Below are 27,356 nucleotides of genomic sequence, written 5' to 3'. Positions count from 1 at the left end.
TCTGTTCAGCATGTGACATGACAGCAGAAATGACCGAAAAGGTGGTTATAGGGTCATAGAATCATACAGTATGGAAACAGGCCCTTGCCAACCTTACATCCCATCTAAGCCACTCCATTTGCCCACATCCATCAAAGTCCTTCCTATATGTACACCTGTCCAAGGGTCTTTTAAATGTAGTTGTACCTGCCTCAACTACTTTCTCTGGCAGCTTGTTCCATATACCCACTACCCTTTGTGTGAAATACAGGTTAAAGAAAATAATTATAATGACAATGATAATTTTATTTTTGTATTCCCAGGCAAAACAACAATTAAACCTACGAACCCACATGGCTGACGACAGTAAAAATGAATATGCTGCTCAACTGCAAACCTTTAACAGTGAGCAACAGAAACATTTCCAATTCATTATGCCGCAAATTTTTAAGGTATGCTTTAATAACTTTCCTGGATCATGCAGAATGCATGAGTACATGTATTTGTTTCTCCTTTCGACTTTTAGGTCAGCACAAAGTTAAGTTAGTTTTAAGAAACACGAGTATAGCTGTCCATGAGAGATGTCACTGCACTGATCTCCCCTGATTAGTAAACATTCTGGACTTATTTTACCTACAACAGAGGGTTTTATTTAATGTTGCTTAATGAAAGTGGGGAACCCATTTGGAAACAGACTTTCAAACACAGATCCAAGCAGGCACGGAAATTGCTATCAAAACATGGGGGGGACCAGGGGGACACAATTTCTTGGCTGCCGCGCGCGCATGCGCACACTCACACACACCCACGCGAGGCTTCGGAGGCTTCAGCCGTGGGCCCTGTGGAGACCCACTGTCAAAATAAACTTAAGCGAGAGAGGTGGCGGAGCGAGCACTCGGTGCTGGTGCTCGGTCTGTTCAGCAGAAAGGGTGAGATCAACATCAGACAAGGCGCTAGTGGGGAGAAAAAGACTCCGTCCAGACAGCGCCCGGAGTGAGGATCTAAACCCGTGTCCCTGGTGCTGTGAGGCAGCAGCAACGCGCGGGCTGAGTGCTCTCTCTCTCTCTCTCCCCCTCCCCCTCCCCCCCCCCCTCTCCCCCCCCCCCCCCCCCCCCCCTCCCTCTCCGCCCCTCCCTCCCTCCCCCTCCCCCTCCCCCTCCCCCTCCCCCTCCCCCTCCCCCTCCCCCTCCCTCTCCCCCCCCCCCCGTCCTCTCTCCCCCCCCCCCCCCTCTCTCTCCCCCCCCCCCCCCCCCTCTCTCCCCCCCCCCCCCCCCTCTCTCCCCCCCCCCCCCCCCTCTCTCCCCCTCTTCCCCACCCTCCCCCCTAGATAGAGAACCGCATCCCTGGCTGTGACCCGGTCCCGGTTCCTTCTGCTCATCAGGCGCAGACTCCACGCTGTACCGAATCACCCCCGAGTCGAGCGGCACGCTGGGCCGGAGGAGGGAGCGAGATGCATTAGTGCGTGCACTTAAATCGGCCCGTTCACGAGGTCTTTCATCGGCCGGCGGAGGCTTCAAGATCGGGAGCCTTGATCGCCTCGATGCAGCAGTTTGATTTTAAGCCGCGACGGGCGCTGAAAAGCCCCGCGAATGAGCCGATTCAGCCCTTAGAAAACGGCTGATAAAGTCCAGATGACAAAACATGGGGGGGGATTGTCCCCCACCTCTCAAAGCATGGAGGGGGACATGTCCCTCCCCTGTGCCCCCCAGGATTTCCGACCCTGGATCCAAGCAAACCAGAAACACCTCAGACTTTGACTGGGGTAATAGAAACATAGAAAACATAGAAAATAGGTGCAGGAGTAGGCCATTCGGCCCTTCGAGCCAGCACCGTAATGGGATGGAGTCTGTGAAATAAACAAGCTCTGTAAAATGGGGGAGTAAAAGGCTCAACCATTTGTGCTCTTCCATCTGATAATAATAATAATAATAACGACTGGATAATGACGTATGCCTCAGCTTGATTTCCTTTTGACATATTGCGTTCTTGAAAAGAGATTGAGTGAGGTTAACATACATGTCAATTGATGTCCCTGCATTTACTGTATCTTTACAATACAAATTGTCGCTTTCCAAAGTCTACTTTAGGAACCAAACTGAACCAAATGCTAGTGGAGACTGGAATTTGTGTCAACTTGTCAGAGTCTTTAATTTGCTGACTGTTCAACGCCTTTGAAAATGTATTCTTTCTTTGGCAGGTAACAAGGTTATAAAAAAAAAAGTGTTTACCTGGCAAAAAAAGAATACATTCATCTTGGGTCTCCAATTTTCTATCACCCATTTATCTCCTTTTTTAGTATTTTACTTTCGACAATCTTTAATTTCGTTCTACGCAGCCTGAACTTGTAGTTACTACATTTTACACACATTGCACTTCATTTGTAATTTAATGGCATGAGAGGACGCTCATAGTATTTCTAAATGAGAATTTATTTTTGCAGAATCTACAAGATATGGATGAGCGAAGGATTGTAAAGCTGAGCGAGTGTTATAGAGGATTTGCAGAAGCCGAGCGCAGAGTTGTTCCAATTATTAATAAATGTTTGGAAGGAATGATCAGCGCTGCAAAGTCTGTGGATGATCGGAAAGTATGTATTGTGGAGAACTGCAAAGAAAACGTGTAAAATGACTACCATCATTCAGCAAGTTTAATATTTAAAAGCTGATTTACTCAGTTCTACTCTCAAGCTATTACTGAGTACAAAGATTGGGAAACGGGGTGGGAGATGAGGGTGTTGGAATGACTAGTGAACGAGGAACGGTGTAAATTGGATGGAAATTGCATGGGGAAGGGAAAAAATCAGCCCACTTATGGAGCGTGCATTGCATGAATTACGTATTAGGTTGCTAATTGTGCAGTTATTGAATATTTTTATCAAGATCTGATAAAGTTATCGACCTGACCTGTCACAATAGATAAGCTTTGCATTTTAGTTTTTAAAAATAGGTTAAAAGACCATTTAATTTGAAATTATAAAATAAGGCTTTAATCAAAGATCCACACCCACAAATTTGGTGGCAGATGTAAATTTGCTCTGTCGTGTAAAATGCGTAAAAGTTTGAATTGAAATAAATTTGCTGTTCTATGATAAAAGAAAGCAAAATTGGATAATGTTGCCTATACACTGATTTTTCTTTGAGATGTGGCGGGTCAATTGGTTAAAAAAAAAATATAGCAAACGGAAAGGTTTAAATTAGGTGAAAAGCACAATAACTCCAGATTCTGAAGCAAAAGAACTCCAAATCTGAAGCAAAAAAGGAAATGACTGGAAATGCTCAGCACCTCAGACAATATCTATGGATAGAAACATCCATGGACAGGAACATACATCATTGGTGTTTCAGGCTGAAGATGTTTCATCCGAACTTGGAAGGGGGGGTGGGGGGATGTTAGGGTGTAAAGAAAATTGGGGGAGGGTTGGATTGGACTATCTTTGAATGGTTGAAGCAAAGGTTGCTATGGGAATAAATAATTAATGGGGCAATTAGAGTTGTGCCAAAGCAGATTAGAGTGTGCAGATAGAGAGGAAGAGAATAAGCGGAGCTCGATATTACAAATAGATGACTTGCAGCAGAATTGTCCAGTCCTGTTATAGACAGAGAAAGTAAGTTATTGGCAGTTAGCATGTCACAACATGCCCAAGCAGAAGTTGGGATTTCCCTCCTCGAGTTTGTGTTAGGCCTCATTACAACAGAGTATGATTTAACACGCATCATATTGAGATGGAGAATAAAAATGGCAGCTAACAGGAAGCAGAGGTTTGCAATGGAAGAGTGCTCCACTAAGCAGTCACCCAATCTACATTTGGCTTCAATAATGTTGAAAAGTCCACATCGTGAACCCCAAATGGTATACACTGGGTGGGAAGAAGTGAAAGTTCTTTGCTTCTTTCTATCTCCGTTCTGATGAAGGGTTATTTGCCAGATCAATTTATTTTATTTCCCTTTTACTCGGATGTTACTGACCCAGTAAATGCTCTGTTTCTTTTTGCCAAATTCTGTTGGAGCTAAGAATGCCTCAGTGCCCTGTCATTGCACCAATCGTAAGCCTGTGGAAAGTAGGAACTCCAGATGCTGGTTTAAACAATAGGACACAAAGTGCTGGAGTGACTCAGTGCGTCATGCAGCATCTCTGGAGAAAATGAATTGGTATTGTCTTGGGCCGAGACTCTTCTTCAGTCTGAAAAAGGTCACATAAACCTGTTTTGTTTAGTTTAATTTAGTTTATTGTCACGTTTACTGAGGTTATTGTCACGTTTACCGACAGGAAGTTTCTTATAGAAACTTTAAAAAATCACAAAATTCTTAAGGAGTTGGACAGGCTAGATGTTGGGGAAGTCCAGAACAAGGGGTCACAGTTTAAGGATAAGGGGGGAAATCTTTTAGGACCGAGATGAGAAAAACACTTTTCACACAGAGTATATTTAAGAGGGTGTTCGATGTGGCCCTTGTGGCTAAAGGTATCGGGGGGTATGGAGAGAAGGCAGGTACAGGATACTGAGTTGGATGATCAGCCATGATCATATTGAATGGGGGTGCAGGTTCGAAGGGCCAAATGGCCTACTCCACCTATTTTCTATGTTTCTATGTACAGTGAAAAGCTTCAAAGTGGTTTGTGAGCAGGATCAGGATTGGGCTTAGTTCTGTTATTTCTTTTCGGTAGAAAAGTATGTCCATATTGTCATATGGAAGAAGGTAGAATGTAGGTAGAATGGTCTAATGCCTTTGGAATTGTCTCTCACTAGGACATGCTTACTTTTCGAAATGTACTAACCTTGAATTCTCTCCATTATAGGACTCCTTGATAGTAGTGGAATCCTTTAAGTCGGGTTTTGAACCACCTGGAGACTTTCCGTTTGAAGACTTTAGTCAGAATATTTATAGGACAGTATCAGATGGCAGTCTGAGTGCAAATAAACAAGAGATGAAGGGAGACCAAAAATATACAACAGGAAAAAGCAAAGGAAAACTATGGCTTTTTGGCAAGAAAAACAAGGTAAATTTGTGTTTCCATTGTGAGCAGCTGTTTTGTATTAATTATAATGTTACAATCCTTTTATAATGTTCATTCCACTATTATGGGAGAACATTATGGAGAAACCAAGTAACCACAAACCCACAAGTCTAATATAAATTGTGAAGACATATCTGGAATCCCTCATCAGTGCTGGTGTGACTGGATACTTGGGCAAATATTGGCTCCTTAGAGAGTCGGCATGGATAATTTCTGACTAATGAGTTCAATATTTTTTGCCAATGGATCTTGTCTTTATGCTGATGGATAAGCATATTGAAAGCTACGTTAGCGTTACATTGAAAAAAACCCACATAATTAAAATTCATTTTTGGGACGTGGACAATACCAACAAACACAGCATTTATTGTCCACATACAGGACGACCTTTAGAAATGATGACCAATCCAACCATGTGTGATACTCATTTGAAAAGGAAAACAATTGTAGATGATGGAAATGCGCATCAGATCAGTTAATATCCTTGGAGGGCTAAATGGTTAATGTTAAAATCGATTATCTTTTATTAGCCTGATGAATATTTCTAGCCTTGTCTATCTTTATTGCAGCATTGCTTTATTTGTCCCTGCTTTTATTCATGCTTTAGGAAAGGTGCATTGGAAGTTTAAATTACACAGTTAGGTTTGTATTCCTAGTGTAAGAAGCTGTGTGATCTAATCAAAATGGTTAAATGGGGCAGTGCTGGGGCCGCTACTCTTCATGTTCTATATTAATGATTTGGACGAGGGAATTGAAGGCTTTGTGGCAAAGTTTGCGGATGATGCAAAAATAGGTGGAAGAGCAGGTAGTGTAGAGAAAGCAGGGACTCTGCAGAAGGACTTGGGCAGGCTGGGAGAGTGGACAGAGAAGTGGCAGATGGAATATAGTGTCGCTAAGTGTGGAGTCATGTTTTTTGATAGTAGGAATAAAGGCGAAGACTATTTTCTAAATGGGGTGGGAATCCAGAAATTGGAGGTACAAAGGGACTTGGGAGTGCTGGTGCAGGATTCCCAAAAAGTTAATCTGCAAGCCGAATCAGTAGTAAAGAAAGCATACTCAATGCTAGCATTTATTTCAAGTATACATACACAGGGATGTAATGTTGAGGCTCTATGGTGCTGGTAAGGCCACATTTGGAATATGTAAGCAATTTTGGGCACAATATCTGAGGAAGAATGTGCTGTTTCTGGAGAGGGTCCAGAGGAGGCTTACAAGAATTATCCCAAGAATTAGTAGGTTAACCTATGATGAGCGTTTGTCAGCACTGGGCCTGTACTCGCTGGAGTTTAGAAGAACGAGGGGGGAATCTCACTGAAACATACAGAATACTGAAATGCTTGGATAGAATGGATGTGGAGAGGATGTTTCCACTAATGGGAGAATCTAGGAATAGAGGTCATAACCTCAGAATTAAGGGACGTTCTTTTAGGAAGGAGATGAGGAGAAATTTCTTTAGTCAGAGGGTGGTGAATCTGGAATTCTTTGCGGTGGCGCAGCGGCAGAGTTGCTGCCTTGCAGCGAATACAGCACCGGAGACCCAGGTTCAATCCCAACTCTGGGTGCTGTCTGTATGGAGTTTGTACGTTCTTCCCGTGACCTTCGGTTTCATCACACTCCAAAGACGTCCAGGTTTGTAGGTTAATTGGCTTGGTAAATGTAAAAATTGTTCCTAGTGGGTGTAGGATAGTGTTAATGTGGGGGGGTTGAAGGGCCTGTTCGCGCGCTGTTTCTCGAAACTAAATAAACTAAAAGAAGGCTGTGGAGGCAAAGTCAGTGGATATTTTTAAGGTAGAGATAGATAGCTTCTTCATTAGTACAGGTGCCAGAGGTTATGGGGAGATGGCAGGAGAATGGGGTTTGGAGGGAGAGATAGATCAGCCATGATTGAATGGCGGCGTAGACTTGATGGGCCGAAAAGCCTAATTGTACTCCTATCCCTTATGATCTTAAAATAGCACAAGGGTTAGTTGGGGTAGATTGTAAAGCAATATCAATGAATGGAGGAATCCTAGCATGAATAGGGGAGAAGACCCTAATAGATTTAGGAATAAGTCATTAGCAAGTTTTAGCTAATGACTAAACAAAGTATGAATAGTTATCTGATAGCAATCATGTTATAGACTGAGAGGAAGTAAAGTAAAACATTTAGCTCAATTCTTAGATTATATTCCAAGACTTTGACAGACTAACGGTCCAATCTGTGAATGTTCAAAATATCATTAGATCACTGAAAACTGATCAGTGATAAGAAATTAATGTGATACAGGACCAATTTACGTCTTTAAGGAAAAAGAGCTCTGCTGACCATGGGAGTTAGAGATGAGAGTTAGGCTGAAAGCTGTAGAAAAGGCATATGAAGAGGTAAAAATTAGCAATGTTCCTAGTGTCAGAGAGAGAGATGGGAAAGCACCATGTGAGTTTGAGAGATGCAAGGAACTGCAAATGCTGGAATCTTGAGTAAAACACAAAGTGCTGGAGTAACTCAGCGGATCAGACCGCATTTGTGGAGGGAATAGATGGGTGATGTTTCGGGTTAGGATCCTACAGATTGATTGTAGTAATGGGGAGAAAGCTGCAAAAGAGGCGAGGGTGGTCGAAGCCCTGCAAGTGATGGGTGGATACAGGAGAGGAGAGGTTTGATTCGCAGATGGGTAGAGTAAGTGACAGAGGCTGGAGATGCAGAGGAGACAAAACTGTCAGATAAGAAGAGACGAGGTGTGAAATGACCACCTAGAGAGAGGGATGTATGTGTAAGGGGTGAAGGGGGGGGGGGGGGTGAAGGGGGGTGATATAGTGGGAGAAATGGGATCACACGGGGGGGGGGCACAGGAAAGAGAAAGGGAGTATTACTTAAAAATGAAGAATTCAATGTTCATACTGTGGGGTTATAAGTGAGAAAAATAAACAAGAAATCAAAGAAAATACTAACTTTTACAATTTTCAAAATGTTTTATTGGTCCTGCAAAGTCGGTGGTGATCCTGTTGTAGGAACAGGAATTAGAAAATGGGAGCAATGCAGAATAATGACTTTGCGTAAACATTTATAATAGAGGAACAGGATAGCCGGTTGGAAATTCATGAAAACTAAAACTTGAATCGGAAGTAATTCGTCCATGAGTAATTTAAGCCAAATACACTGATGAAGAAAACTGAAGGATGGCCCGTACTCAGCAGCAGATTGGCTTAGTTTATTGTCACATGTGCCGAGATACAGTGAAAAGCTTTGTGAAAAGATGGTTTAAATCTTGGTAGTTTTAAAGAAAGTAGGTGCAACAAGTGTAAAGAGGACCAATGACTCAAACAATACTCTTGGTGTACAGAGGTTATGGGGAGAAGGCAGGAGAATGGGGTTAGGAGGGAAAGATAGATCAGCCATGATTGAATGGCGGAGTAGACTTGATGGGCCGAATGGCCTAATTCTACTCTTATCACATGATATGGCTTCTATCTTTAGGTGAAAAAGAAAATCTGTGAAGAATATTGAAGCTGCCTCAACTTTAATCTTTCTATTATTTAGGAACTGTTCCTTCATCTTAAAGTTGCTTAGATTCTTTTCCCATTTAAGAAAGGTGAGAGGGGGTATCCAGGAATATTAGAGCCTTTAGCCTAACATCTATTGTTGGGAAATTTTTGGTCTATGTTTCTGGACAGAGTGAATTTACCTTGTAAATTTTTTTTGGGAAAGGTATGCGATGCCTGATAAATGTGATTGAATTTTGTAATATATCATTGATTAAAGGGACAAATGAATAATATCAGAGCACGTTATTTATGAGAATCCTCAATCTTGTTGGATGAGAATAATATGGAATGTAAAACAGATGTTTGGTTATATGGAGATAAAATATGATCCAGCCATTATTTAATTGAATACTGAAACAGGCCATAAGAGCTCCTATTCATGTTCTTTGTCATTTTCTAAAGTGCAGCCTTTCAATAAATTATCCTATGCTATTGTTTCATAAATCAGAGCATTTCACGTTGAAAAATAACTGAGTAATTTTGTTCCATTCTTCTAGTTTTGTGTACATTTACGCGGTACGTATTGTTACTGTAGACTGCTACTATTTTTACAGAGCTAATGCCGATTTCTGCAATTTGTGTATTGATTTTGTGTATTTCACTAAAGTATTTTCTTTTTAAAAACAGAATCACGTCAATTTGAACTTCAATCTGTTAATAATTTAACTTGTGATGTTCCAACATATATTGCTGTGTGCTGACAGACATGCTTTAGGGTAAATGGCAACGTGTGTTAATGCATACAATGATTACTCTTGAGAACAGAGCAATGCATGTGCTTCAATGTGTTTTTTTTTGTTTAGATTGAGTCATTTATGTTATTTCTGTGGCCAGCTGATAATTTTATTTGATTTAAATGGCGACTGCTGGTAAAATATGGAGAAATTATCCAGTTCCAATTTTTAATTTTAAGGTTGTTGACACCCCATGCACCCTACGCTTCAGTTGTCACCTGGTGGCAAATAATAAAGCTAAGATTAGCTGCAATCCACATAATTTATCCATTTACAGAAATCCATCACCCTCTGATGCACGTTATTGCACATAACCTCTGGGGAAAAATGCATAGTTCACTACAATTAATGTGGCCATCTAGAACCATAGTACTTGGCTGATGTGCCTCTTGATTTTTTTTGTTTTTGTTTGTGGTTTTATTGTTTTCTTTATTTTCATGTTAGCTGTCATTCTCTCACTTCTCCCCTGCCCCATCTTGCTCATCCTCGACTCCCTATGGCCCCCAGTCTCCTAGATTTTCCAGGGATCCACTGTCTTACTGTATGAATGAAATAAAGACAGTGAAACCCCGAATTCCTTCTTTCAAGGATTTCAAAAGAGGGGTAAGTTGGTTTATTTTGAACATAAGCTTAAAACCGTTTGGATTGTAGCATGTGACTGATGTGCAAGGGCTTCCGTGGTTAGTTCAACAGCTTTTTTCAATTAATGGCCATAATCAATTGCATCAGCATTTAACCAATTTCTCTTCTGCCACATTTACTTATTAACCAAAAAGACAAGATCTCCGATCTGTTTTAGGATTATAAACTTTGAGCCTTGAATTACAGCTGAATTTGAATTGAATTATAACATTAGAATGTTTTAACTTTTTAAATTATAACTTTTTCCATAGTGGATATGTGCAGTGAAATGTAGGTAACTATTTATATTTCACTGCTAACCATAAAAGCCCTATTTTATGACAACGTTTCTTATGTAAAGGCGAATTAAGTGTGATTCCACCGTGATTTTGTTTGGTGCATCCTTGTATTTTATGAAATTTTAACAATGTTGCATGATTTTGTTTGAACGGCATTTGGTACCAGAATGGTTCACAGTATCCTTACTTGTGTCCAGCACTTGAATGGGGAACAAAATAACATCGGGCAAAGGCATTTACATTTTTCATTTGCTGTTACCTTGAGTCTCTGTGAATAATGGTTGATGTTTTTGCCTTTTTTACCCTTATTCTGCCAAATTGTTGCAGTGGCTCAATAAGCTGTGACCCGCATGCAGTGGGTTGTCTCGCATCTTTATAGCAATTTATAAGGATGTTTGAGTCTGATGACCCCTGGTAAGAAATCACTTATCATCTAAGCTAGAGGATGACGTAATATGACTTTATTTTATTCAAGTAATATTGTTTCCATGATGTGATATTTTACAACACACAAGCGTTCCATTTGGCCAGACTAGTCCACTCCGGTTCCTGTTGTGTTTTCCCGATTGATCTTGCAACTGTGAAGCATGAGTCAAAATGACCGTTGTCTTTAGTGCTGTTCATTGTGATAACTGTTGTCCAACAGCTGCCTACATTGAAGATATTTTGAAAGGGTCAGTATAACATTTCTTGTATGTGACCAAGAGGCTATGTATTGAAAGTTTGCATGTGTTTTTTATTTTTAAATGTGCAGTGCTGAATTTTGAAGCATTTAAAGTTGTAGCATCCCTTTCACACCGATCCAGTGTGGACAATATTTTCAATCTCCAAATTGTGATAAGAATGTGCATCAGAGTTTTTTTGACCAATAATATTTCAATTGAAATGCAATTATTTTTATTTGGCATGACCTCATTAAATAAATATGAATGAATATGGAAGGTAGTAGCTTAAACTTTTATAATCTTGATGTCCAGCATGTGAAATGCTTTTGAAGTGTAGTTGTTACTGCATCGTAGCAATTAATGAAATATGCCCAGCAATATCCCACAGGCACCAGTATGCTGATGCAGAGATAGATTAAAAGCATTGTCTGGAAGTTAATTATTCATCAGGGCACCCTGGGGGAACTCTTCTTCAAATTAATATCACACATCTCTTGTACGCCCCAAGAATACAAATGTAGGCTTGGTTTAACGTCCAACTTAAAAATGGCATCTTCAGTCTGGCAGGATTCTCCTGGAAACTGCACTGGAATGCACTAAAACTACAATGGAATGTAAAGATTTGTGTGCACAAGTCTCAGCAGTGGATGTCAAATCCAACTTTTAATTTATCGGTGAGAATGCCATTAACTGAGCCAAGGCGGATATAAATGAAGTCATTTATTCAGACAAATTATGCTGGAAAGAGTGCAGAGAAGATTTACGAGGATGTTACCAGAACTTGAGCTCCTGAACTAAAGGGAGAGGTTGGACTGGCTAGGACTTTATTCCTTGGAGTGCAGGAGGCTGAGGGATGATCTTATTGAGGTCTATAAGATCATGAGTGGATCAGATGGACCCAGATTATTTTACCCACAGTAGGGGAATCAAGAACCAGAGGATGTAGGTTAAAGGTAAGAGGGGAAAGATTTAATAGGAACCTGATGGGCAACTTTTTCACACAGAGGGTGGTGGATATATGGAATGAGCTGCAAAAGGAGGTAGTTGAAGCAGGCACTATAACAACATTTAGAAGACATTTGCACAGGTACATGGGTAGGAAAGATTTAGAGGGATATATGCGCCAAACGTGGGCAGGCAGGTAGATGGGGCATTTTGGTCAGCATGGGCAAGTTGTGCCTAAGGATCTGTTTCCATGCTGTATGACTCTATGGAGTAACTCAGCAGGTCGGGCAGCATCTCTGGAGAACATGGCTGGGTGATGTTTCAGGTCACCTAGCCATGTTCTTCAATGTAAAATATATTTTCACCATAAAATTTAAACCAGCATTTCTGGAATATTTTATGTGAGCTTCAAAAACATTATCTTGGAATGATACTTTGATAATTCTGGTTACTGCTGCCAACATCCCTCCCTAAAATATCCAGGATGGCACGGTCTCCAGTCATGGTGTGGATGTGCAGTTTACCAAGGAGTACAGATCTCTTGGAGTTTACCTGGACAGTAAACTGGACTGGTCCAGGAATGCTGAGGCCCTGAACAAGAAGGGACTGAGCTGGCTGTACCTTTTGAGAAGGCTCCTCTCCTTCAAAGTCTGCAGTAATATCTTTGGCTTCCAATTGGTGGTAGCCAGTGCCATCTTCTTCGCTGTCGTGTGCTGGGGCAGCAGGGCGAAGGCTGCGGACGGCAACAGGATTAACAGGCTCATCAGGAAGTCTGGCTCCGTCCTGGGGGTGGAGTTGGATTTTTGGAGGTAGTCTTGGAAGGGAGGATGGTCCTCAAACTGCGGAGCATCCTGGACAATACAGCTCACCCCCTCCATGACACACTGGTCAATCTGAGGAGTACCTTCAGCAACAGACTGGTTCCACCAAGATGCAGTACAGAATGTCACAGGAGATCCTTTTCCCCCCAGTGGTTATCCTACTGTACAACTCCTCCCCCTTCGGTCGTGGGGTAGACTCCCCCCCCCCCCCCCCCCCCCCCCCCCCCCCTAATCTTTGCACATCCTCAATCCTGAGATCCTCAGCATTAAAAAATATATATATAATCTTGCATATATGTATGAGGTGCTTTAACTTTGAAGCTGCAGACTAAGAGCTGGGATGTGGAATTAAATAGAATGGATTTAGCTGACATTGGTAAGGTGGACTCTCTTCAGTTCTGCAAATATTGGTCCTGTGAATTGAAATTTGAACTAAATATGATGGCAATAATAGGTCGAATAAATGCTATAAAAATGATCTTTCTACCACAAATACCTATACCTATTCCAATCAATTCCTATATACCTACCAAAAACGTTTTTTTTTAAACTGGACTCAGACATTACAAATTTTATATGGGACTATAAATCCCACAGAATACAAAGAACACACTTGAGCAAACCCAAAGAATTGGGCGGAATAGCACTCCCTAACTTTATGTACTATCATTGGGCAGTAAATAACAAAAATATGATTCACCTGCTGGACAGTTCTGCCCAACAGGTGGATTGGATTGTATTGGAGAGAGAGGACTGCTCCCCTTGCAATATTGGAGCGATCCTCCTCTCACCAATGAACCTGAATAACACAAAATACAATAAAAATCCAATTATACACAGTACAATTAGAACTTGGAAACAAATAAAATATAATCTAAAATTAAGAAATGTATCTCTTTTATCTCCAATAGTTAATAACCCGTCGTTTAAACCCTCTATTATGGATAAATCATTTACACAATGGGAAAGAATAGGAATTAAAACGCTCGGAGACTTGTATGAAACTGGTAAATTATTATCATTCCAACATTTACAATTAAAATATAATTTGAGAAATAATCATTATTTTAAATATTTTCAAAGATGTGATTATTTGAAAAAATATACACAAGAGTATTATAATATACCACCAGATTTACTGGACGAAGCAATGAAGACAAAGGCCGAATCAGCAAATTTAATATCATACTTGTATATCATCATTCTAAATATAGAAATTCCATCAATCGATGGTATTAGAAGAGACTGCGAACAAGAACTAGCTATAAAAATGTCAAAAGAGTGGTGGGATAAACATTTACTATATGTGCATAAATGCTCGATTAACGTAAGACACATTCTAATACATTTAAAATCTTACATAGATTATACTATTCAAAAACCAAAATAAATAAAAGTTTTCCTAACGTCTCACCTATTTGTGATAAATGCCGAATTCAAGAAGCTACTATAGCGCACTCGTTTGTTTTTTGTACAAAAATTCAAAAATTCTGGACTGACATTTTTGAAATCTTCACAAAATTATTTAAAATAAAACTGATACCAAAAGCAGAATGGATTATCTTTGGAACAATGGAAGGCAGCCCTGAACTAAATGTATTTCAAAGGTATTTATTTAATTATGGGTTAATAACGGGAAAAAAGCTTATACTTAAATTCTGGAAAAACGCTCCTATTCCAACAATAAATATGCGGATCTCAAATATGTTTGAAACATTACACCTGGAAGATATGAGACTCCTCCTTGCAGGCAAATCAGACCACTTCCAAAAGACGTGGTCTGCATTTATCGACTTACTACAAGTATAAGGTGCAACAATACTTTAAAAAAGAAATGGTGTCAGGTTCTGGTAAGGGGGGATGAAAAATATGAAGTTGGTATATCCCTTTTTGCGCGGTATTTATAATAGAGCTTGTGTTTCTTTTTCTTTTTTTCTTTTCTATGGCCTATTTCTTAACTTTCTTCTCTAATTCTTTGTTTAATGGGTTTTTCTTTTTGATCACTCTTTCACACTAACACGACTCTAACATGTCTCTCTTTCTTTACTTTCTTTATTTCTGTCTTTCCTTAAAGCTTAAAAAATGAAGGGGTACAATAAATGTAATAAGATATATGTGGCTTGTACTACTGTAACTTACTGTACTTCTAATAAAAAAAATTTTTTTTAAATTAAAAAATAATGATGGCAATCAGGGATGAGCATCCAATCCCTATTTCTGTTTTGTGAATTAGAAAGGTAGTTGAAACAGCAGCCAAAGATATTTGAGCACACCCCTGACCTGCTACAATAAGCTTAGGTTGAGATTAATAGCTTGCCTTCTTTTACAGCCTTTTATGCATAGCCGGACTCCAACCACAGGAGAGTGTTCTTTCTGATGCCCAACTAGACACTTTTCATGTTTAAGAAGTGTCATTTACAGAAGGGCTAATCCATTAAGTGATCATCCCTAAAACTGGCACATAATGCTGGATTAACTCAGCGGGCCAGGCAGCATCCCTGGACAGAAGGAATGGGTGACGTTTCGGGTCGAGACCTTCAGACTGAAGAATGGTCTCGACCCAAAACATCACCCATTCCTTCTCTCCAGGTTTGCTGCCTGTCCCGCTGAGTTACTACAGCATTTTGTGTCTATCGTTGGTTGAAACCAGCATCTGCAGTTCCTTCCGACACAAGTGATCATTCCTGTCGTACATCATCTACAAGCATACAATTCTGATGGTCATGAATAATTATAGTAGGGCAGGAATACTTTTTTTCTGCTCTTAAACGTATAGAGACTAATCAGTTGAGTGGCTGAGGTTAGCTTGCCTGCCACAAAGACTTGAATTGAATAATCAATCAATCAATTTTATTTGTATAGCACATTTAAAAACAACTCACGTTGACCAAAGTGCTGTTCAGATACTAATGTGCTACATACAATGGTACACATACCTAACAATACATACATAAACTGTTTAAAGCGCCCCTCAGAAGGCCTCGGAGGGAATAATTCCCCCAGAGGGAAAAAGAGAATCAGAAAATCTAATTTTAAAAAGGGTCAGCTTGCATTCCTTAAATTTTGTGTGGCATTCTTCAATTTTTGTGCTGAAACTGGCGTATTTACGTCACATGGGGATGCAGCAGCTTAAATGCATTTGATGCTGATTATACATTATGTAGCTATAATTGGTACAGATGGAGAGCATTTATATTGATTCCTTTCTCTCTCCATATGAACTGTGAAGCTTTCAATAAGGCTGGTAAGCAGCACTTTGAACCCAAGGCTTTGGTGTTGCTTTTGTGGAAGTGTTTATGGTTGAAGTGTCTTCAAAATTGCGTTGCGTTTGAAAATTAAGCTGCGTTTGATTTGTTTCCCTAACCTGTTATTTATGCAATATTTGATAAAGCTTGTGCCTGAGACTCATTGTGCTTATGTTTATTAATTCTACATCTTGCTGAATTTGTCCTGGCAGAGTTGCCTTGTTTTCCTTCAAAATGGGTAACTTCCTAAATTAGCCGACTAATCCACAATGTCAGCTGGGTAGCAAGTTGAAAAGCTTTCCCTAAAGTGTTCCCTCAAGCAGTTTTGTTGCTTTATTATTAGATGTGTGTGCGTGTGTGTGCAATTGCATTGAAATGCAGCTTTATCTCTTCCTTTTGATCCACACCACATTGTCTGTCAGCAACTTCATATCAAAACTGAACACATAATAGTGGATTTGAGCGTTAGTACTTTTTGTTCTCTCTGTTGTCCCACATCTAATTAACAGAAATGACAGTGCCCAACATGAGTTACGATTTCATTTCACTCGCACTTCATCCAGAATAAAAAAATATTTTCTGTATACAAAGTTCCATTTAGTGTCGTGGACACTAGCTCGAATACCACAATGAAAATAGGCCACTGTAAATGACAGCTGCCAGACTTAAATCTTGCCACTCTAATGTGAAGACAACTTGTTCCAGATGCAAACACTATAGAGTACATTCGAAGAAGGGTTTCGGCCCGAAACGTCGCCTATTTCCTTCGCTCCATAGATGCTGCTGCACCCGCTGAGTTCCTCCAGCAATTTTGTGTACCTACTATAGAGTACATGATTTTTTTTGTTTTGCTGTAACTTTTTGCAATACTTCTGCAAACATTTATTGATGACTTCAAATTCAATACTGCTGTAATGAAATGGTTATGTAGATATAACACACCTGCACCTTAATAACCTCATTTTATGACAGTGGCCCACGTGGGGAAATCTGCATTTGAATTACTTGTTAATGATCAACTCCAATACTAGACTGTGAGCAATTACATTGATACATATTGGGGGGTTCTGAGTGCCGTGATAAATGCTATCTGTTGAACTGATGTGCATTTCATGTGTCGTTTTAATTGAGATGTGATTTGTTGTGGTGTGATTATATTATTAAAAGGCATGCTCAAAGCATATTTTCATTTTGTATAATGCTTTTGAACAAAGTCATGATACTGTGGCAAAAAAAAATCTCACTGCTATTGGTGAATTTACAAAATGTATTGTGCTGTTCTAAATCACCCGCTTTAAACTTACCTGCAACCAAGTTAATGCTGGCTTTCACATTTGATGTCAATATTTTGACAGTAAGTTCAAAGTTAATAAATGTGACTAAAAATTGGTTCAATCTTTGTTTCAGGGCGCTATATCAGAAGACTTTAGTCACCTGCCACCAGAACAGAGGCGCAAGAAGCTTCAGCAAAGGATTGACGAGCTTAACAAGGAATATCAGAAGGAAATTGACCAAAGGTCTGAGCAGGCTAAGTTGTACTTATTCCAGAAGATAGCATTGTGATGAAACTTGCACATCATATGCTGTCTATTTTTAGTCTATTTCTAAACAATGTTGGGAACAAACCATGGAAAAGGCCACAGTTTCAGTATTAATGATAATTTCAATAATATACTTTAGCTGAATTAATTAATATCAGAAATTTAAACTTAATTTACATTTCAGGTAACGGGTTTACTTTTAGGTTTAAAAAGCAGACCATCAAATGGTGACTATTTTCGCTGACTTTGTGATAAAGTCACAAGTGCCTTGTGTTTTGTTCACGTGAAGTGCATGTGGTATGTGAACAGAACTGACTCTTTTAGAATATGATTGATTAAGGTGGTAATTTAATATTTGACAGTGAAGTGACATAGAACTAGTGTGAATTGGCTGGCACAGACTTGGTGGGCTGAAGAGCCTGTTTCCATGCTGTTTCGTGAAATAAATCTATGATGGTTGGTAGGTAAAAGTGCTGCCTAGTGTTGAATCTTTCCATATTAGACACAGTTCTCACACTCACTACTTGATGGAGACTAGGTTAGGTGATGCATCCTGGGCCAGTAATCAGGCTACACCAACTTCACTTGTTGCCTCGAAGCTGGGGACCTGTCAAGCAGCCAAGATGTGTGCTTCCGGCTCTTTGGTAGTCCCAACTGAAAAAGGAGTGAATATATACAATTAGGTTCAGTGTTCTGAATGCTTTAATAACTTTTCCCTAGAATTTACACGTGAAAAATGGTCACCATCGTATGATGCAGGTACATAGTTGATTGAAACTGGCATCACAGGTAGATGGGTGATCAAAAAGGCTTTTGGGACATTGGGCTTCATCAGCCAGAGCATTGAGTATAGAATTTGAGAGGTCATGTTTCAGTTGTATAATAATAATAATAATGGATGGGATTTATATAGCGCCTTTCTAATACTCAAGGCGCTTTACATCGCATTATTCATTCACTCCTCAGTCACACTCGGTGGTGGTAAGCTACTTCTGTAGCCACAGCTGCCCTGGGGCAGACTGACGGAAGCGTGGCTGCCATTCTGCGCCTACGGCCCCTCCGACCACCACCAATCACTCACACACATTCACACACAGGCAAAGGTGGGTGAAGTGTCTTGCCCAAGGACACAACGACAGTATGCACTCCAAGCGGGATTCGAACCGGCTACCTTCCGGTCGCCAGCCGAACACTTAGCCCATTGTGCCATCTGTCGTCCCTGAACGTATAAGACTTTGGTGAGGCCGAATTTAGAGTATTGTGTTCAGTTTTGGCCAACATGTTATAGGAAAGATGTTGTCAAGCTGGAAAGGGTGCAGAGAAGATTTACGAGGATGTTTCGAGGATCTTGTGCTATGGGGAGAGGTTGAGTAAGCTAGGATTCTATTCCTTGGATCGCAGGAGGATGAAGGGTGATCTTATAGAGGTGTTTAAAATCATGAGAGGAATAGATCGGATAGACACACAGAGTCTCGTGCCCAGAGTAGGGAAATCGAGAACCAGAGAACATAGGTTTAAGATGAGGGGGAAAGATTTAATAAGAATCTGAGGGGTAACTTTCACGCAAAGGGTGGTAGGTGTATGGAATGAGGAGGTAGTTGTGGCAGGTACTATCGCAACATTTAAGAGAAATTTAGACAGGTACATGGACATGACAGGTTTAGAGGGACATAGGCCAGATTAATGTAGGTGAGACATGTTGGCCAGTGTGGGTAGGTTGGGTCGAAGGGCCTGGTTCCACGCTGTAAGACTCTGTGACCATTGGGTTGTTGGTGCCTTTAGAACTTTAGCCTCAAAGGTCTATGGTTCTTATTTTCGGCTTCTGGCCTTTTCTTGTTCGATGTATTGCATAATTGTTTACATTGACCACTAACTTACGAGGCTTCACACATAATTGGTACTGTTGCAACCTCCTTCACAGTTGAACTACAAAATTCATGATACTGCAAAATGAGGTGTTAGCTTACAAATACCAGCCACTAATGAAACTAATGCTTAACTGTTATGAGCAATGACAGCTTTTTTAAAGTTTGTTTGTAAGGTGCTAGAAAGTAGATTACAACTTGGAAAGTGGGTGTGAAGTAACAACACACATCAGAGATACAATAACTTGAGCATTCTCTGGTGCTGCTATTTATAGTGGTATTAAAGGGACAATAAAATATGGCTTTTCTGGATTTTTTTAAATACCACAGATATCAAAATCTGAAATAGAAGCATCATCTTGAAAAATTACCTCTGATCCCTTCTCTCGTATGGGATTTGTAATTAGTCTAAAAATTATTCTGAAGGAAAAACAAAAATAATTTGTTTTTGGGTTACTGGAAATGGGCTAATCAAACAAATGCTAATTTTTAATCATTCATATTTAAGATTACCTTGTGTTTAAGAAGGAACTGCAGATGCTGGAAAATCGAAGGTAGACAAAAGTGCTGGAGAAACTCAGCGGGTGCAGCAGCATCTATGGAGCGAAGGAAATAGGCAACGTTTCGGGCCGAAACGTTGCCTATTTCCTTCGCTCCATAGATGCTGCTGCACCCGCTGAGTTTCTTCAGCACTTTTGTCTACCTTTAAGATTACCTTCATATTTCTTTCTTTATTGCGTTAGTTTTCAGAGTCATTACGTGATCACTATTATAATCATGTGGTTCTCCCAATAATGTTACATCATGCTATCTGTTACAATAACATTCTGTTACAGTCACATTACATTTTGTGTCCATTTGCTTCCTAGAATAATTCTTTCAGTTGGACTACCTTCAAATATGCTCTTGTTTTATTGCACTCATCCTTCAGCTGTCACTGTAGTGATTCAACGCTTGCTCCCTGCTGCCATGAATAGACACGCCTTATCACGTTCTCAATCTGCCCAGTGTTAGAACAGGAGTCAACCCAAATATGTCTCCCTTTTGCAGTCTTGATTTTCCGTGTTACGCCCAACACATCCAGTTTTCTCCTTGTGCAATTATTTTAATCACGGTTGTGGGAGAACATAAATTTTAAAATGCAGCTAATTATCAAAAGAAACTTAAACATCCATCAACATTTCATATTCTTATGTAAAAACTCAATTTTGGGCTCCTGTTATATCATGTAATATTGAATTATCTATTCATTCAGTAAAACAGAGTAGAGACATTTGTAGGAAGGAAGTGCAGATGCTGGTTTAAACCAAAGATAGACATAAAATACTGGATATACTCAGCAGAACCGGCAGAGACATGTAACTAATGGGCTGGTCCTGTTATGATATGCATTTTAAGATGTGGGTTTTGCTGTAGGTTGACCTCACAATTTGAAGTGTGATTGCAAGTGGTTAAACGTAGTTTACTATGAATTTTAACTGAAATTGGAAAATCTGGCTTAAGTTTAAAAGTGCAAGACATTTTTATATTTTAGAACATAGAAGAGTACAGCACAAGAACAGACCCTTTTGTCAAACATGAGGTCAAGATCATCTCATATATATCTGCACATAATCCACATCCCTCCATTCCCTTCATATCCATATGCCTATCAAAATGTTTCTTAAATTCCACTGGTGTATCTGGCTCAACCACCACCCACAGCGTGTTCAAAGCACCACGCTCTATGTAAAAAAAAAACAAAAAAAACCTTGCCTTGCACATCTCCTTTAAACTTTGCCCTTTTACTTAAAGCTATGTCTACTCGATGTCTACTATATAGCACGTTAAACCAAATTGAAAAATATATGCCATTGGTATCAATGTGTACTTACTTATTACTATGTTAAATGCTGTGTTGTAATTTTAAGAACTTCACTGAATTAAAAACTCTTGAATAATTATTTAATTTACTGCAGTAGGTTCTAGAAATTATGAATAGCAATACAGATCTAAATTAAAAATATGAAATTTGTATTTTAAAAATCTAATCTTAACATTAAAAATGAAAATTGGAGTGGTACCGATATCCATTTTTAATGCATTTTAAATGAGATGATTCATTAACTTATAATTGCATTGCATTTTAACAGAGATGCCTTAAACAAAATGAAAGATGTTTACGAACGAAATCCCCAGATGGGTGATTCTGGTAGTTTGCACCCAAAGATATCAGAGACCATGAGCAACATTGACAGACTACGTTATGAGATTCAAAAGAACGAGGTAACTTGGAAAGCTGTCGTTGCATCTTGACAACATGGCATTGGAAGTCGGATATGCATTGTGTTTGTTTTTGTATGTTTTCTTTCTGTATATTTGAGTACTAATGTGGCTATACAGCTCTATATGTGTTGTATGCTTTAGCTCGCAGGTATGACATGCACTTATTCAGAGCTGAGTTAGCTCTTCAACTTGTTGGCATTTGGGAAATAATAGTTGTTTCTGGACAAGGCAGGGAAAAAGCAGAGGTTTGAAGGAGCACGTACAAACTCTGTACAAAGAAACACCCGTGGTCAGGATTGAACCCGGGTCTCTGGCGCTGTAAGGCAGTAGCTCTACCACTGCGCCACCTTGTGCTCAGTGTTTTTCCACTGCCAGGTGACTATGACTTGTTAGAATTAGGTTATGGTGGGATTTGATGGGCAGGGGAGAGCGAGGCAGATGTTAGTAGTACCATGACAATAGGGAGAAGATGTTGGGTGTCTGATTCTGTGATCAACTGATGTCTCCAGCAGATGAAAGCTGGCTCCTTGGTTTGGCTCTGTACTTCTTCAGCACTGTTTAAAATTAGAATCTTAAGGATAATCTTTTTTTTGTTGAGTCTGCTGGAAACTTGCTTCATTGTTGTTTGGGTTCAATGGTGCCTACCAACACATTATCAAAACTATGCTCCTGTTTAAAGTTTAAAATATTAATGAGTAGTTAATTAATTGGGGCAACTATTCAGTGGACTGAAAGTAGCGAGTTTGTTTTTGGGTTATCTTTTGTAATAGGTCACTGGCCCATGCTTTCACTTCTGGGTCATAAGCAGAGGAACTGAAGTACCTCTTGGTAGGAGGAGAAACAGGTAGCCTGCTTATTGTAGCAGGTATTTGGGCTGCTAATCTGAAAATATATTTTGTGATAACATTAGCTTAAAGCATTAATTTATTTCATTTTAAACAATATATTGAGCTGATTCTGTTATAATTTGATTTGATTTGATTCAACTTTATTGTCATTGCACAAATACGAGTACAGGTACAACGAAATGCAGTTTAGCGTCTGGTCAGAGTGCAAGATAGTAGAAATAAAAATACTGGTTAAACAATATGTGCACTGTGGATGAATTAAACTGGTACATAGGCAAATAAATGTATACAGATGGGAGAGTATAAAAGATAGCTAGCGTCAGGACTGTGAGTTCAGCAGTGTAATGGTGTTATTGAAAAAGCTGTTCCTCAGCCTGCTTGTGCGAGACCTGAGGCTCTTGTACCGCCTCCCTGATGGGAGGAGGGCAAATAGTCCATGGTTAGGGTGAGAGGGGTCCTTGATGATTTTCCCGGCCCGTCTCAGACACCGTTTGTGGTGGAGGGCATCCATGGCAGGGAGCGGGGCACCGATGATGTGCTGATAAAACTCAAATGATCATAATTTTATTGATGATTTTATTATGATCTATATTTTACTCTAGACACTTGTGAACAGAAGCTGTTATTAATTGATCTGTCTGCTAACTGATGATAAACACAATGTGCTGGAGTAACTCAGCAGGTAAGGCAGCATCTGGAGTAAAAGGATGGGCCTGCTGAGTTACCCATTTGTGTCTATCTTTGGTATAAATCAGCATCTGCAGTTCTTTATTTCTACATATGACTGCTAACTGGTACCATGTTAATCTCTTTAAGGCATGGATTGCTGAGGTTGAAAAAACGTGTGGAAGGGGAGATAGACGATTAAGTGGTGGTGCTGCGTTTGAACGTCCCATTGAAACTAACCATCATGGAACACCTGGGCGAGAGAGGTATGCCTTCCACCAGTGACCGTTAATGGATTTAGAACATCATGAGTTAAATAACTTAAACTAGTTTTGGTGCATTTTTCTCACAAAAATCACTGACTTTATCAACACAAAGTTTGAATGCTGTTGGGTTTTGTTGAGGAAGTACTTATTTTCTTAGCTTTTTTTTTTTTTTGCAAACTACTCAACTAAAATTAACTAAAAACAAAAGAAGTATCTCAACAACTTGTTCAACAACAAATTGAACAGTAAATCCTGAACTGACTGTGGGTTATCGACTTATGTCAAATGTTTTCTAAATCAACAGAAGGCAGATATTTAAAACAATATTAAAGAAGGAATGGTGTATCAATGAATACCAGTTCTAAAACATGTAAAGCGTGTTCATAGCCAATCGATGTCTTGAAACATTCAAACATGTTAAAGTGTCTTCTATTTCTAGCATATAGTGGCTTGATTACAAAGTGCATTCTATTCCCAATGAAAGTGAACCTATTATCATTTGTAGCAGTTTGTAAAATCTGATTAAGTTTTGGAGCCTGCTTTCTGTCAACCATGACAACCATTGTTGGCATCAGCATGGCATTCCACAACAAAAGTAATAAAGCATTTGGAATCATATGTTACGAAAGAGGAATGTCCTGGATGCTAATCCTTGGTGCTTGTAATTAATATTCCCCAAATCTTTCCAAGCTCTCAGGACTTGCATAACATGTTGGCATTGCAGAATATCCTTTTTTTTTAAAGTTCACATTGCATAATATTTAATATCCATTAAAAAAAATTGTGTTCTTGAAGAATCAACCAGTTGAGACTAGATTGCCAAGACGGTCCAATCAGTTGGAAGTTGTATGGTAGATAATGTCATTATTGAATTTTTATGTGGAGGTGGGATACTTGAGCAAACTCTTAGTGGATGGCCAGCAACTTAGACCCACACCTCAGAACAGTTTCAAATCGTAGCATGTTATTGCCAGTGATTTACATACTAAATTACAATCAAAACACAAAGTATGTGGTATAACACCAGGACAAGTGTTCAACCAAGAAAACCAAAGCCAAAGTACTATCTAAACCATTTATACAAAGTTATTCTAAGGTGATTCTTTTAATCCTCCATTTGGTCCAGAACCAGGGGCCACGGTTTAAGAATAAGGGGTCACCTATTTAGAACAGAGACGAGGAAAAATTTCTTCACACAGAGAATTGTGGGTCTGTGGAATTCTATGCCTCAGAGGGCGGTGGAGGCCGCTTCTCTGGATACTTTCAAGAGAGAGCTAGGTAGGACTATTAAAGATAAGGGGATATGGGGTGAAGGCAGGAACTGGGTGCTGATTGGGAATGATCAGCCATGATCACATTGAATGGTGGTGCTGGCTCGAAGGGCCGAATGGCCTACTCCCGCACCTATTGTTTATTTTACGAAAACTTAGAGAGCTAAGCTTGTTGCAACTTAAAATTTGAAGGGTTTTTCTTGAAAATTCCACGAATCATTTTATTTTAATGGGTACATTTAAAATTCATCTAGTTACTTTCAAGTCTAAGTATGTGGAAGTTTATCAATAACTGTTGTCTGCTTTAATCAGCCCTGATGGGAGCTATACCGATGATCCAAGCCAAGAGCAGAAAGCACACCACAGATATCCTGAACCACGCCGTTCTGTTGAATTTGATGATGAATTTGAAGATGACGAGCCTTTACCTGCTATTGGCCACTGCAAATCTTTGTACCCATTTGATGGTAAAATCTTAGTTTGGTCTCAATTTTATATTATCGTTACTTTTTAAAGTCTAATGTTTTTGAGAAAGGATCATTTTTATTTGTCCTGTATTATTAATGGAAATTTGCCACTCCATTCCCATCTGCCGAGGGCAAAACAAATTCAAGACTTTTTTCTGTGAACAATCCACAATGAAAACAACTGCATTGGAGATGGAAGAGTATCTTAGATTTTTGTTTGAATCCACAATAGAGCTGTACACAATCAATTTGCCTGCACCTCCCCTGTATTCCTCTACTCCTTTCCTATCCAAGTACCTTCTTTACCTTGGTGGAAAAAAGACACTCTGTGCGCTATTGGTAACCTTCATCTTGTAAACCTCTATAAGGTCACCCCTTTAAGATCAACTTTGTCTCCTTGTAACTAAAGCCCTCCATTTTAGGCATCATCCTGATGAATCTCTTCTGTACTCTTTCTAGCGCTACCACATGCAAAATACGAATAGTCTGAAGAAAGGTCCTGACCTGAAACATCGTCTGTCTGGTTCCCTCCATGGGTCCTGTCCAACCTGCTGCGTTTCTCCAGCAATATGTCTTTTTTTTCAAGATTCCACCATCCACACTCTTGTGACTACCTTCTCCTGATAGTGTGGTGTCCACAGCTGTACACAATAGTTCAAGTGCCGCCTGACCAATGTTTAGTACACTTGTAACATGATGTTGCACCTATTATGCTCAGCACTTCTGCTATGAAGGCCACCATACCAAATGCCTTGTTCACTAATCTATCCACCAATGTCGCTATTTTCAAGAAACTATGAATTTGCATCCCAAAGTCTCTCCGTGCATCAACACTACTAAGGTTCCCTGTGTATGTGCAGCTATTATTGACATTCCAAAATGTGTTAGCACAAATTGTCTGGATTAATTTCCATCTGCCGCTGCTATGCCCAATTTTCCAGCTGATCTATGTCCCTCTATCCTTAGTTAATCTGCGCTATCTATAACTCCACCGATTTTCCAGTCACTGGGAATTTGCTAATCATACCTCCTCCATTCCCATCCACGTCATGTATGTACATGACAAATGAAGGGCCCAGCACCAATCCCTGTGATACAGCGCTGGATACAGAGTTTCAGTCAGGCAGACAACCCTCCACCACTACATTCTGCCTCCTGTCACCAAGCCAGTTATGGATCCAGTTTGCCCATACACCTTAGATCTCACCTTCTAGACCGGACTACCATGTGGGACCTTATCAAAAGCCTTGCTAATAATGTCCATGTAAATCACATCTATTGGCCTCCTTCATCAGCTTTCTTAGTCGCCACCTCAAAAATAAAATTCAAAATTGGTTTTGTGGGAGAGGATTTTACTCCCCCTAACCAATCGCTGCTTTTCCAAGTGAACATAAATCCTGTCCCTGAGAATTTTAACCAAAACATTTCCTTCAGTGCAACAGCAATCACTTCTCTTGTTCCTTACAGCAGCGTGGGATAGTGTAGGAAGGAACTGCAGATGCTGGTTCAAACCGAAGATAGACACAAAAAGCTGGAGTAACTCAGCAGGACAAGCAGCATCTCAGGAGAGAAGGAATGGGTGAGGTTTTGGTTCGGGTCTGAAGAAGGGTCTCAACCCGAAACGTCACCCATTCCTTCTCTTCAGAGACGCTGCTTGTCCTGCTGAGTTACTCCAGCTTTTTGTGTCTACCTTCGGCATCCTGGGATAGATTCTGTCAGGACCTCGGGATTTATTCACTTTAATATGTGCCAATATCGTTAATACTTCCTCACTCCTGATTTAAACATGTTCTAGATTATCAGCATTCCTCGCTTCTAACTTTTCATCCTCCAAAATACCTATGTAATGTATTCATTTTGGACCCCACGAAGGGGACCAGTTTTTTCCTAGCTGCCCTCTTGCTTCTAATATACTTATAAAGGGTTTCCTTATGGGCCTGTCCCACTTAGGAGACTCTTTAGGCGACTGCCAGAGACTAGTTTTAATGGAATTCACCTACGACAGCCTACGACAGCACCTATGACAACACCTACGTCAACCTACGACAGCAGGAATTGTCGCCACTGACCCCGAAAAAATCGCCTAAGTGGGACAGGCCCGTTAATCTTGCTTTCCAAGCCTATTTCAGGTCTTCTTTTCACCACCCCAGTTTAAATTCTCTGCTATATCCCCTATAAATGTCCAACGACTATAATGCAAGTTTTAATTTTTTTTACTGTGTCAGAATCTTGCTGCCTCTCTAGTTGCAAATGAACTTCTCCAGGTAATCCAAAGGACAAAACTGAAATAATCCCTGTGTCATGACACATAGATAATTCTGAG

At 39.9% G+C, this 27,356-nt stretch overlaps 1 protein-coding gene across 5 annotated transcripts in view; it reads left to right on the top strand.

Moving 5' to 3' along the window:
• Positions 1 to 27,356, top strand: part of fnbp1l (formin binding protein 1 like) — a 110,006-nt gene that overhangs the window by 77,942 nt on the left and 4,708 nt on the right. For 3 of the 5 annotated variants that reach the window (XM_033028927.1, XM_033028929.1, XM_033028926.1), the window contains exons 7-15: positions 303 to 431; positions 2,420 to 2,566; positions 4,774 to 4,974; positions 9,756 to 9,851; positions 15,829 to 15,843; positions 17,252 to 17,361; positions 21,383 to 21,515; positions 23,180 to 23,295; positions 24,879 to 25,033. In XM_033028927.1, the coding sequence (XP_032884818.1) occupies positions 303 to 431; positions 2,420 to 2,566; positions 4,774 to 4,974; positions 9,756 to 9,851; positions 15,829 to 15,843; positions 17,252 to 17,361; positions 21,383 to 21,515; positions 23,180 to 23,295; positions 24,879 to 25,033 (1,102 nt within the window). The remainder of the gene's footprint in view (positions 1 to 302; positions 432 to 2,419; positions 2,567 to 4,773; positions 4,975 to 9,755; positions 9,852 to 15,828; positions 15,844 to 17,251; positions 17,362 to 21,382; positions 21,516 to 23,179; positions 23,296 to 24,878; positions 25,034 to 27,356) is intronic. The other 2 variants (XM_033028931.1, XM_033028930.1) reach the window with 1 other exon arrangement.

The sequence above is a fragment of the Amblyraja radiata genome, chromosome 10 (genome assembly GCF_010909765.2).
Source record: "Amblyraja radiata isolate CabotCenter1 chromosome 10, sAmbRad1.1.pri, whole genome shotgun sequence".
Taxonomy (NCBI): domain Eukaryota; kingdom Metazoa; phylum Chordata; class Chondrichthyes; order Rajiformes; family Rajidae; genus Amblyraja; species Amblyraja radiata.
This window is presented reverse-complemented; position numbering and strand designations above follow the sequence as displayed.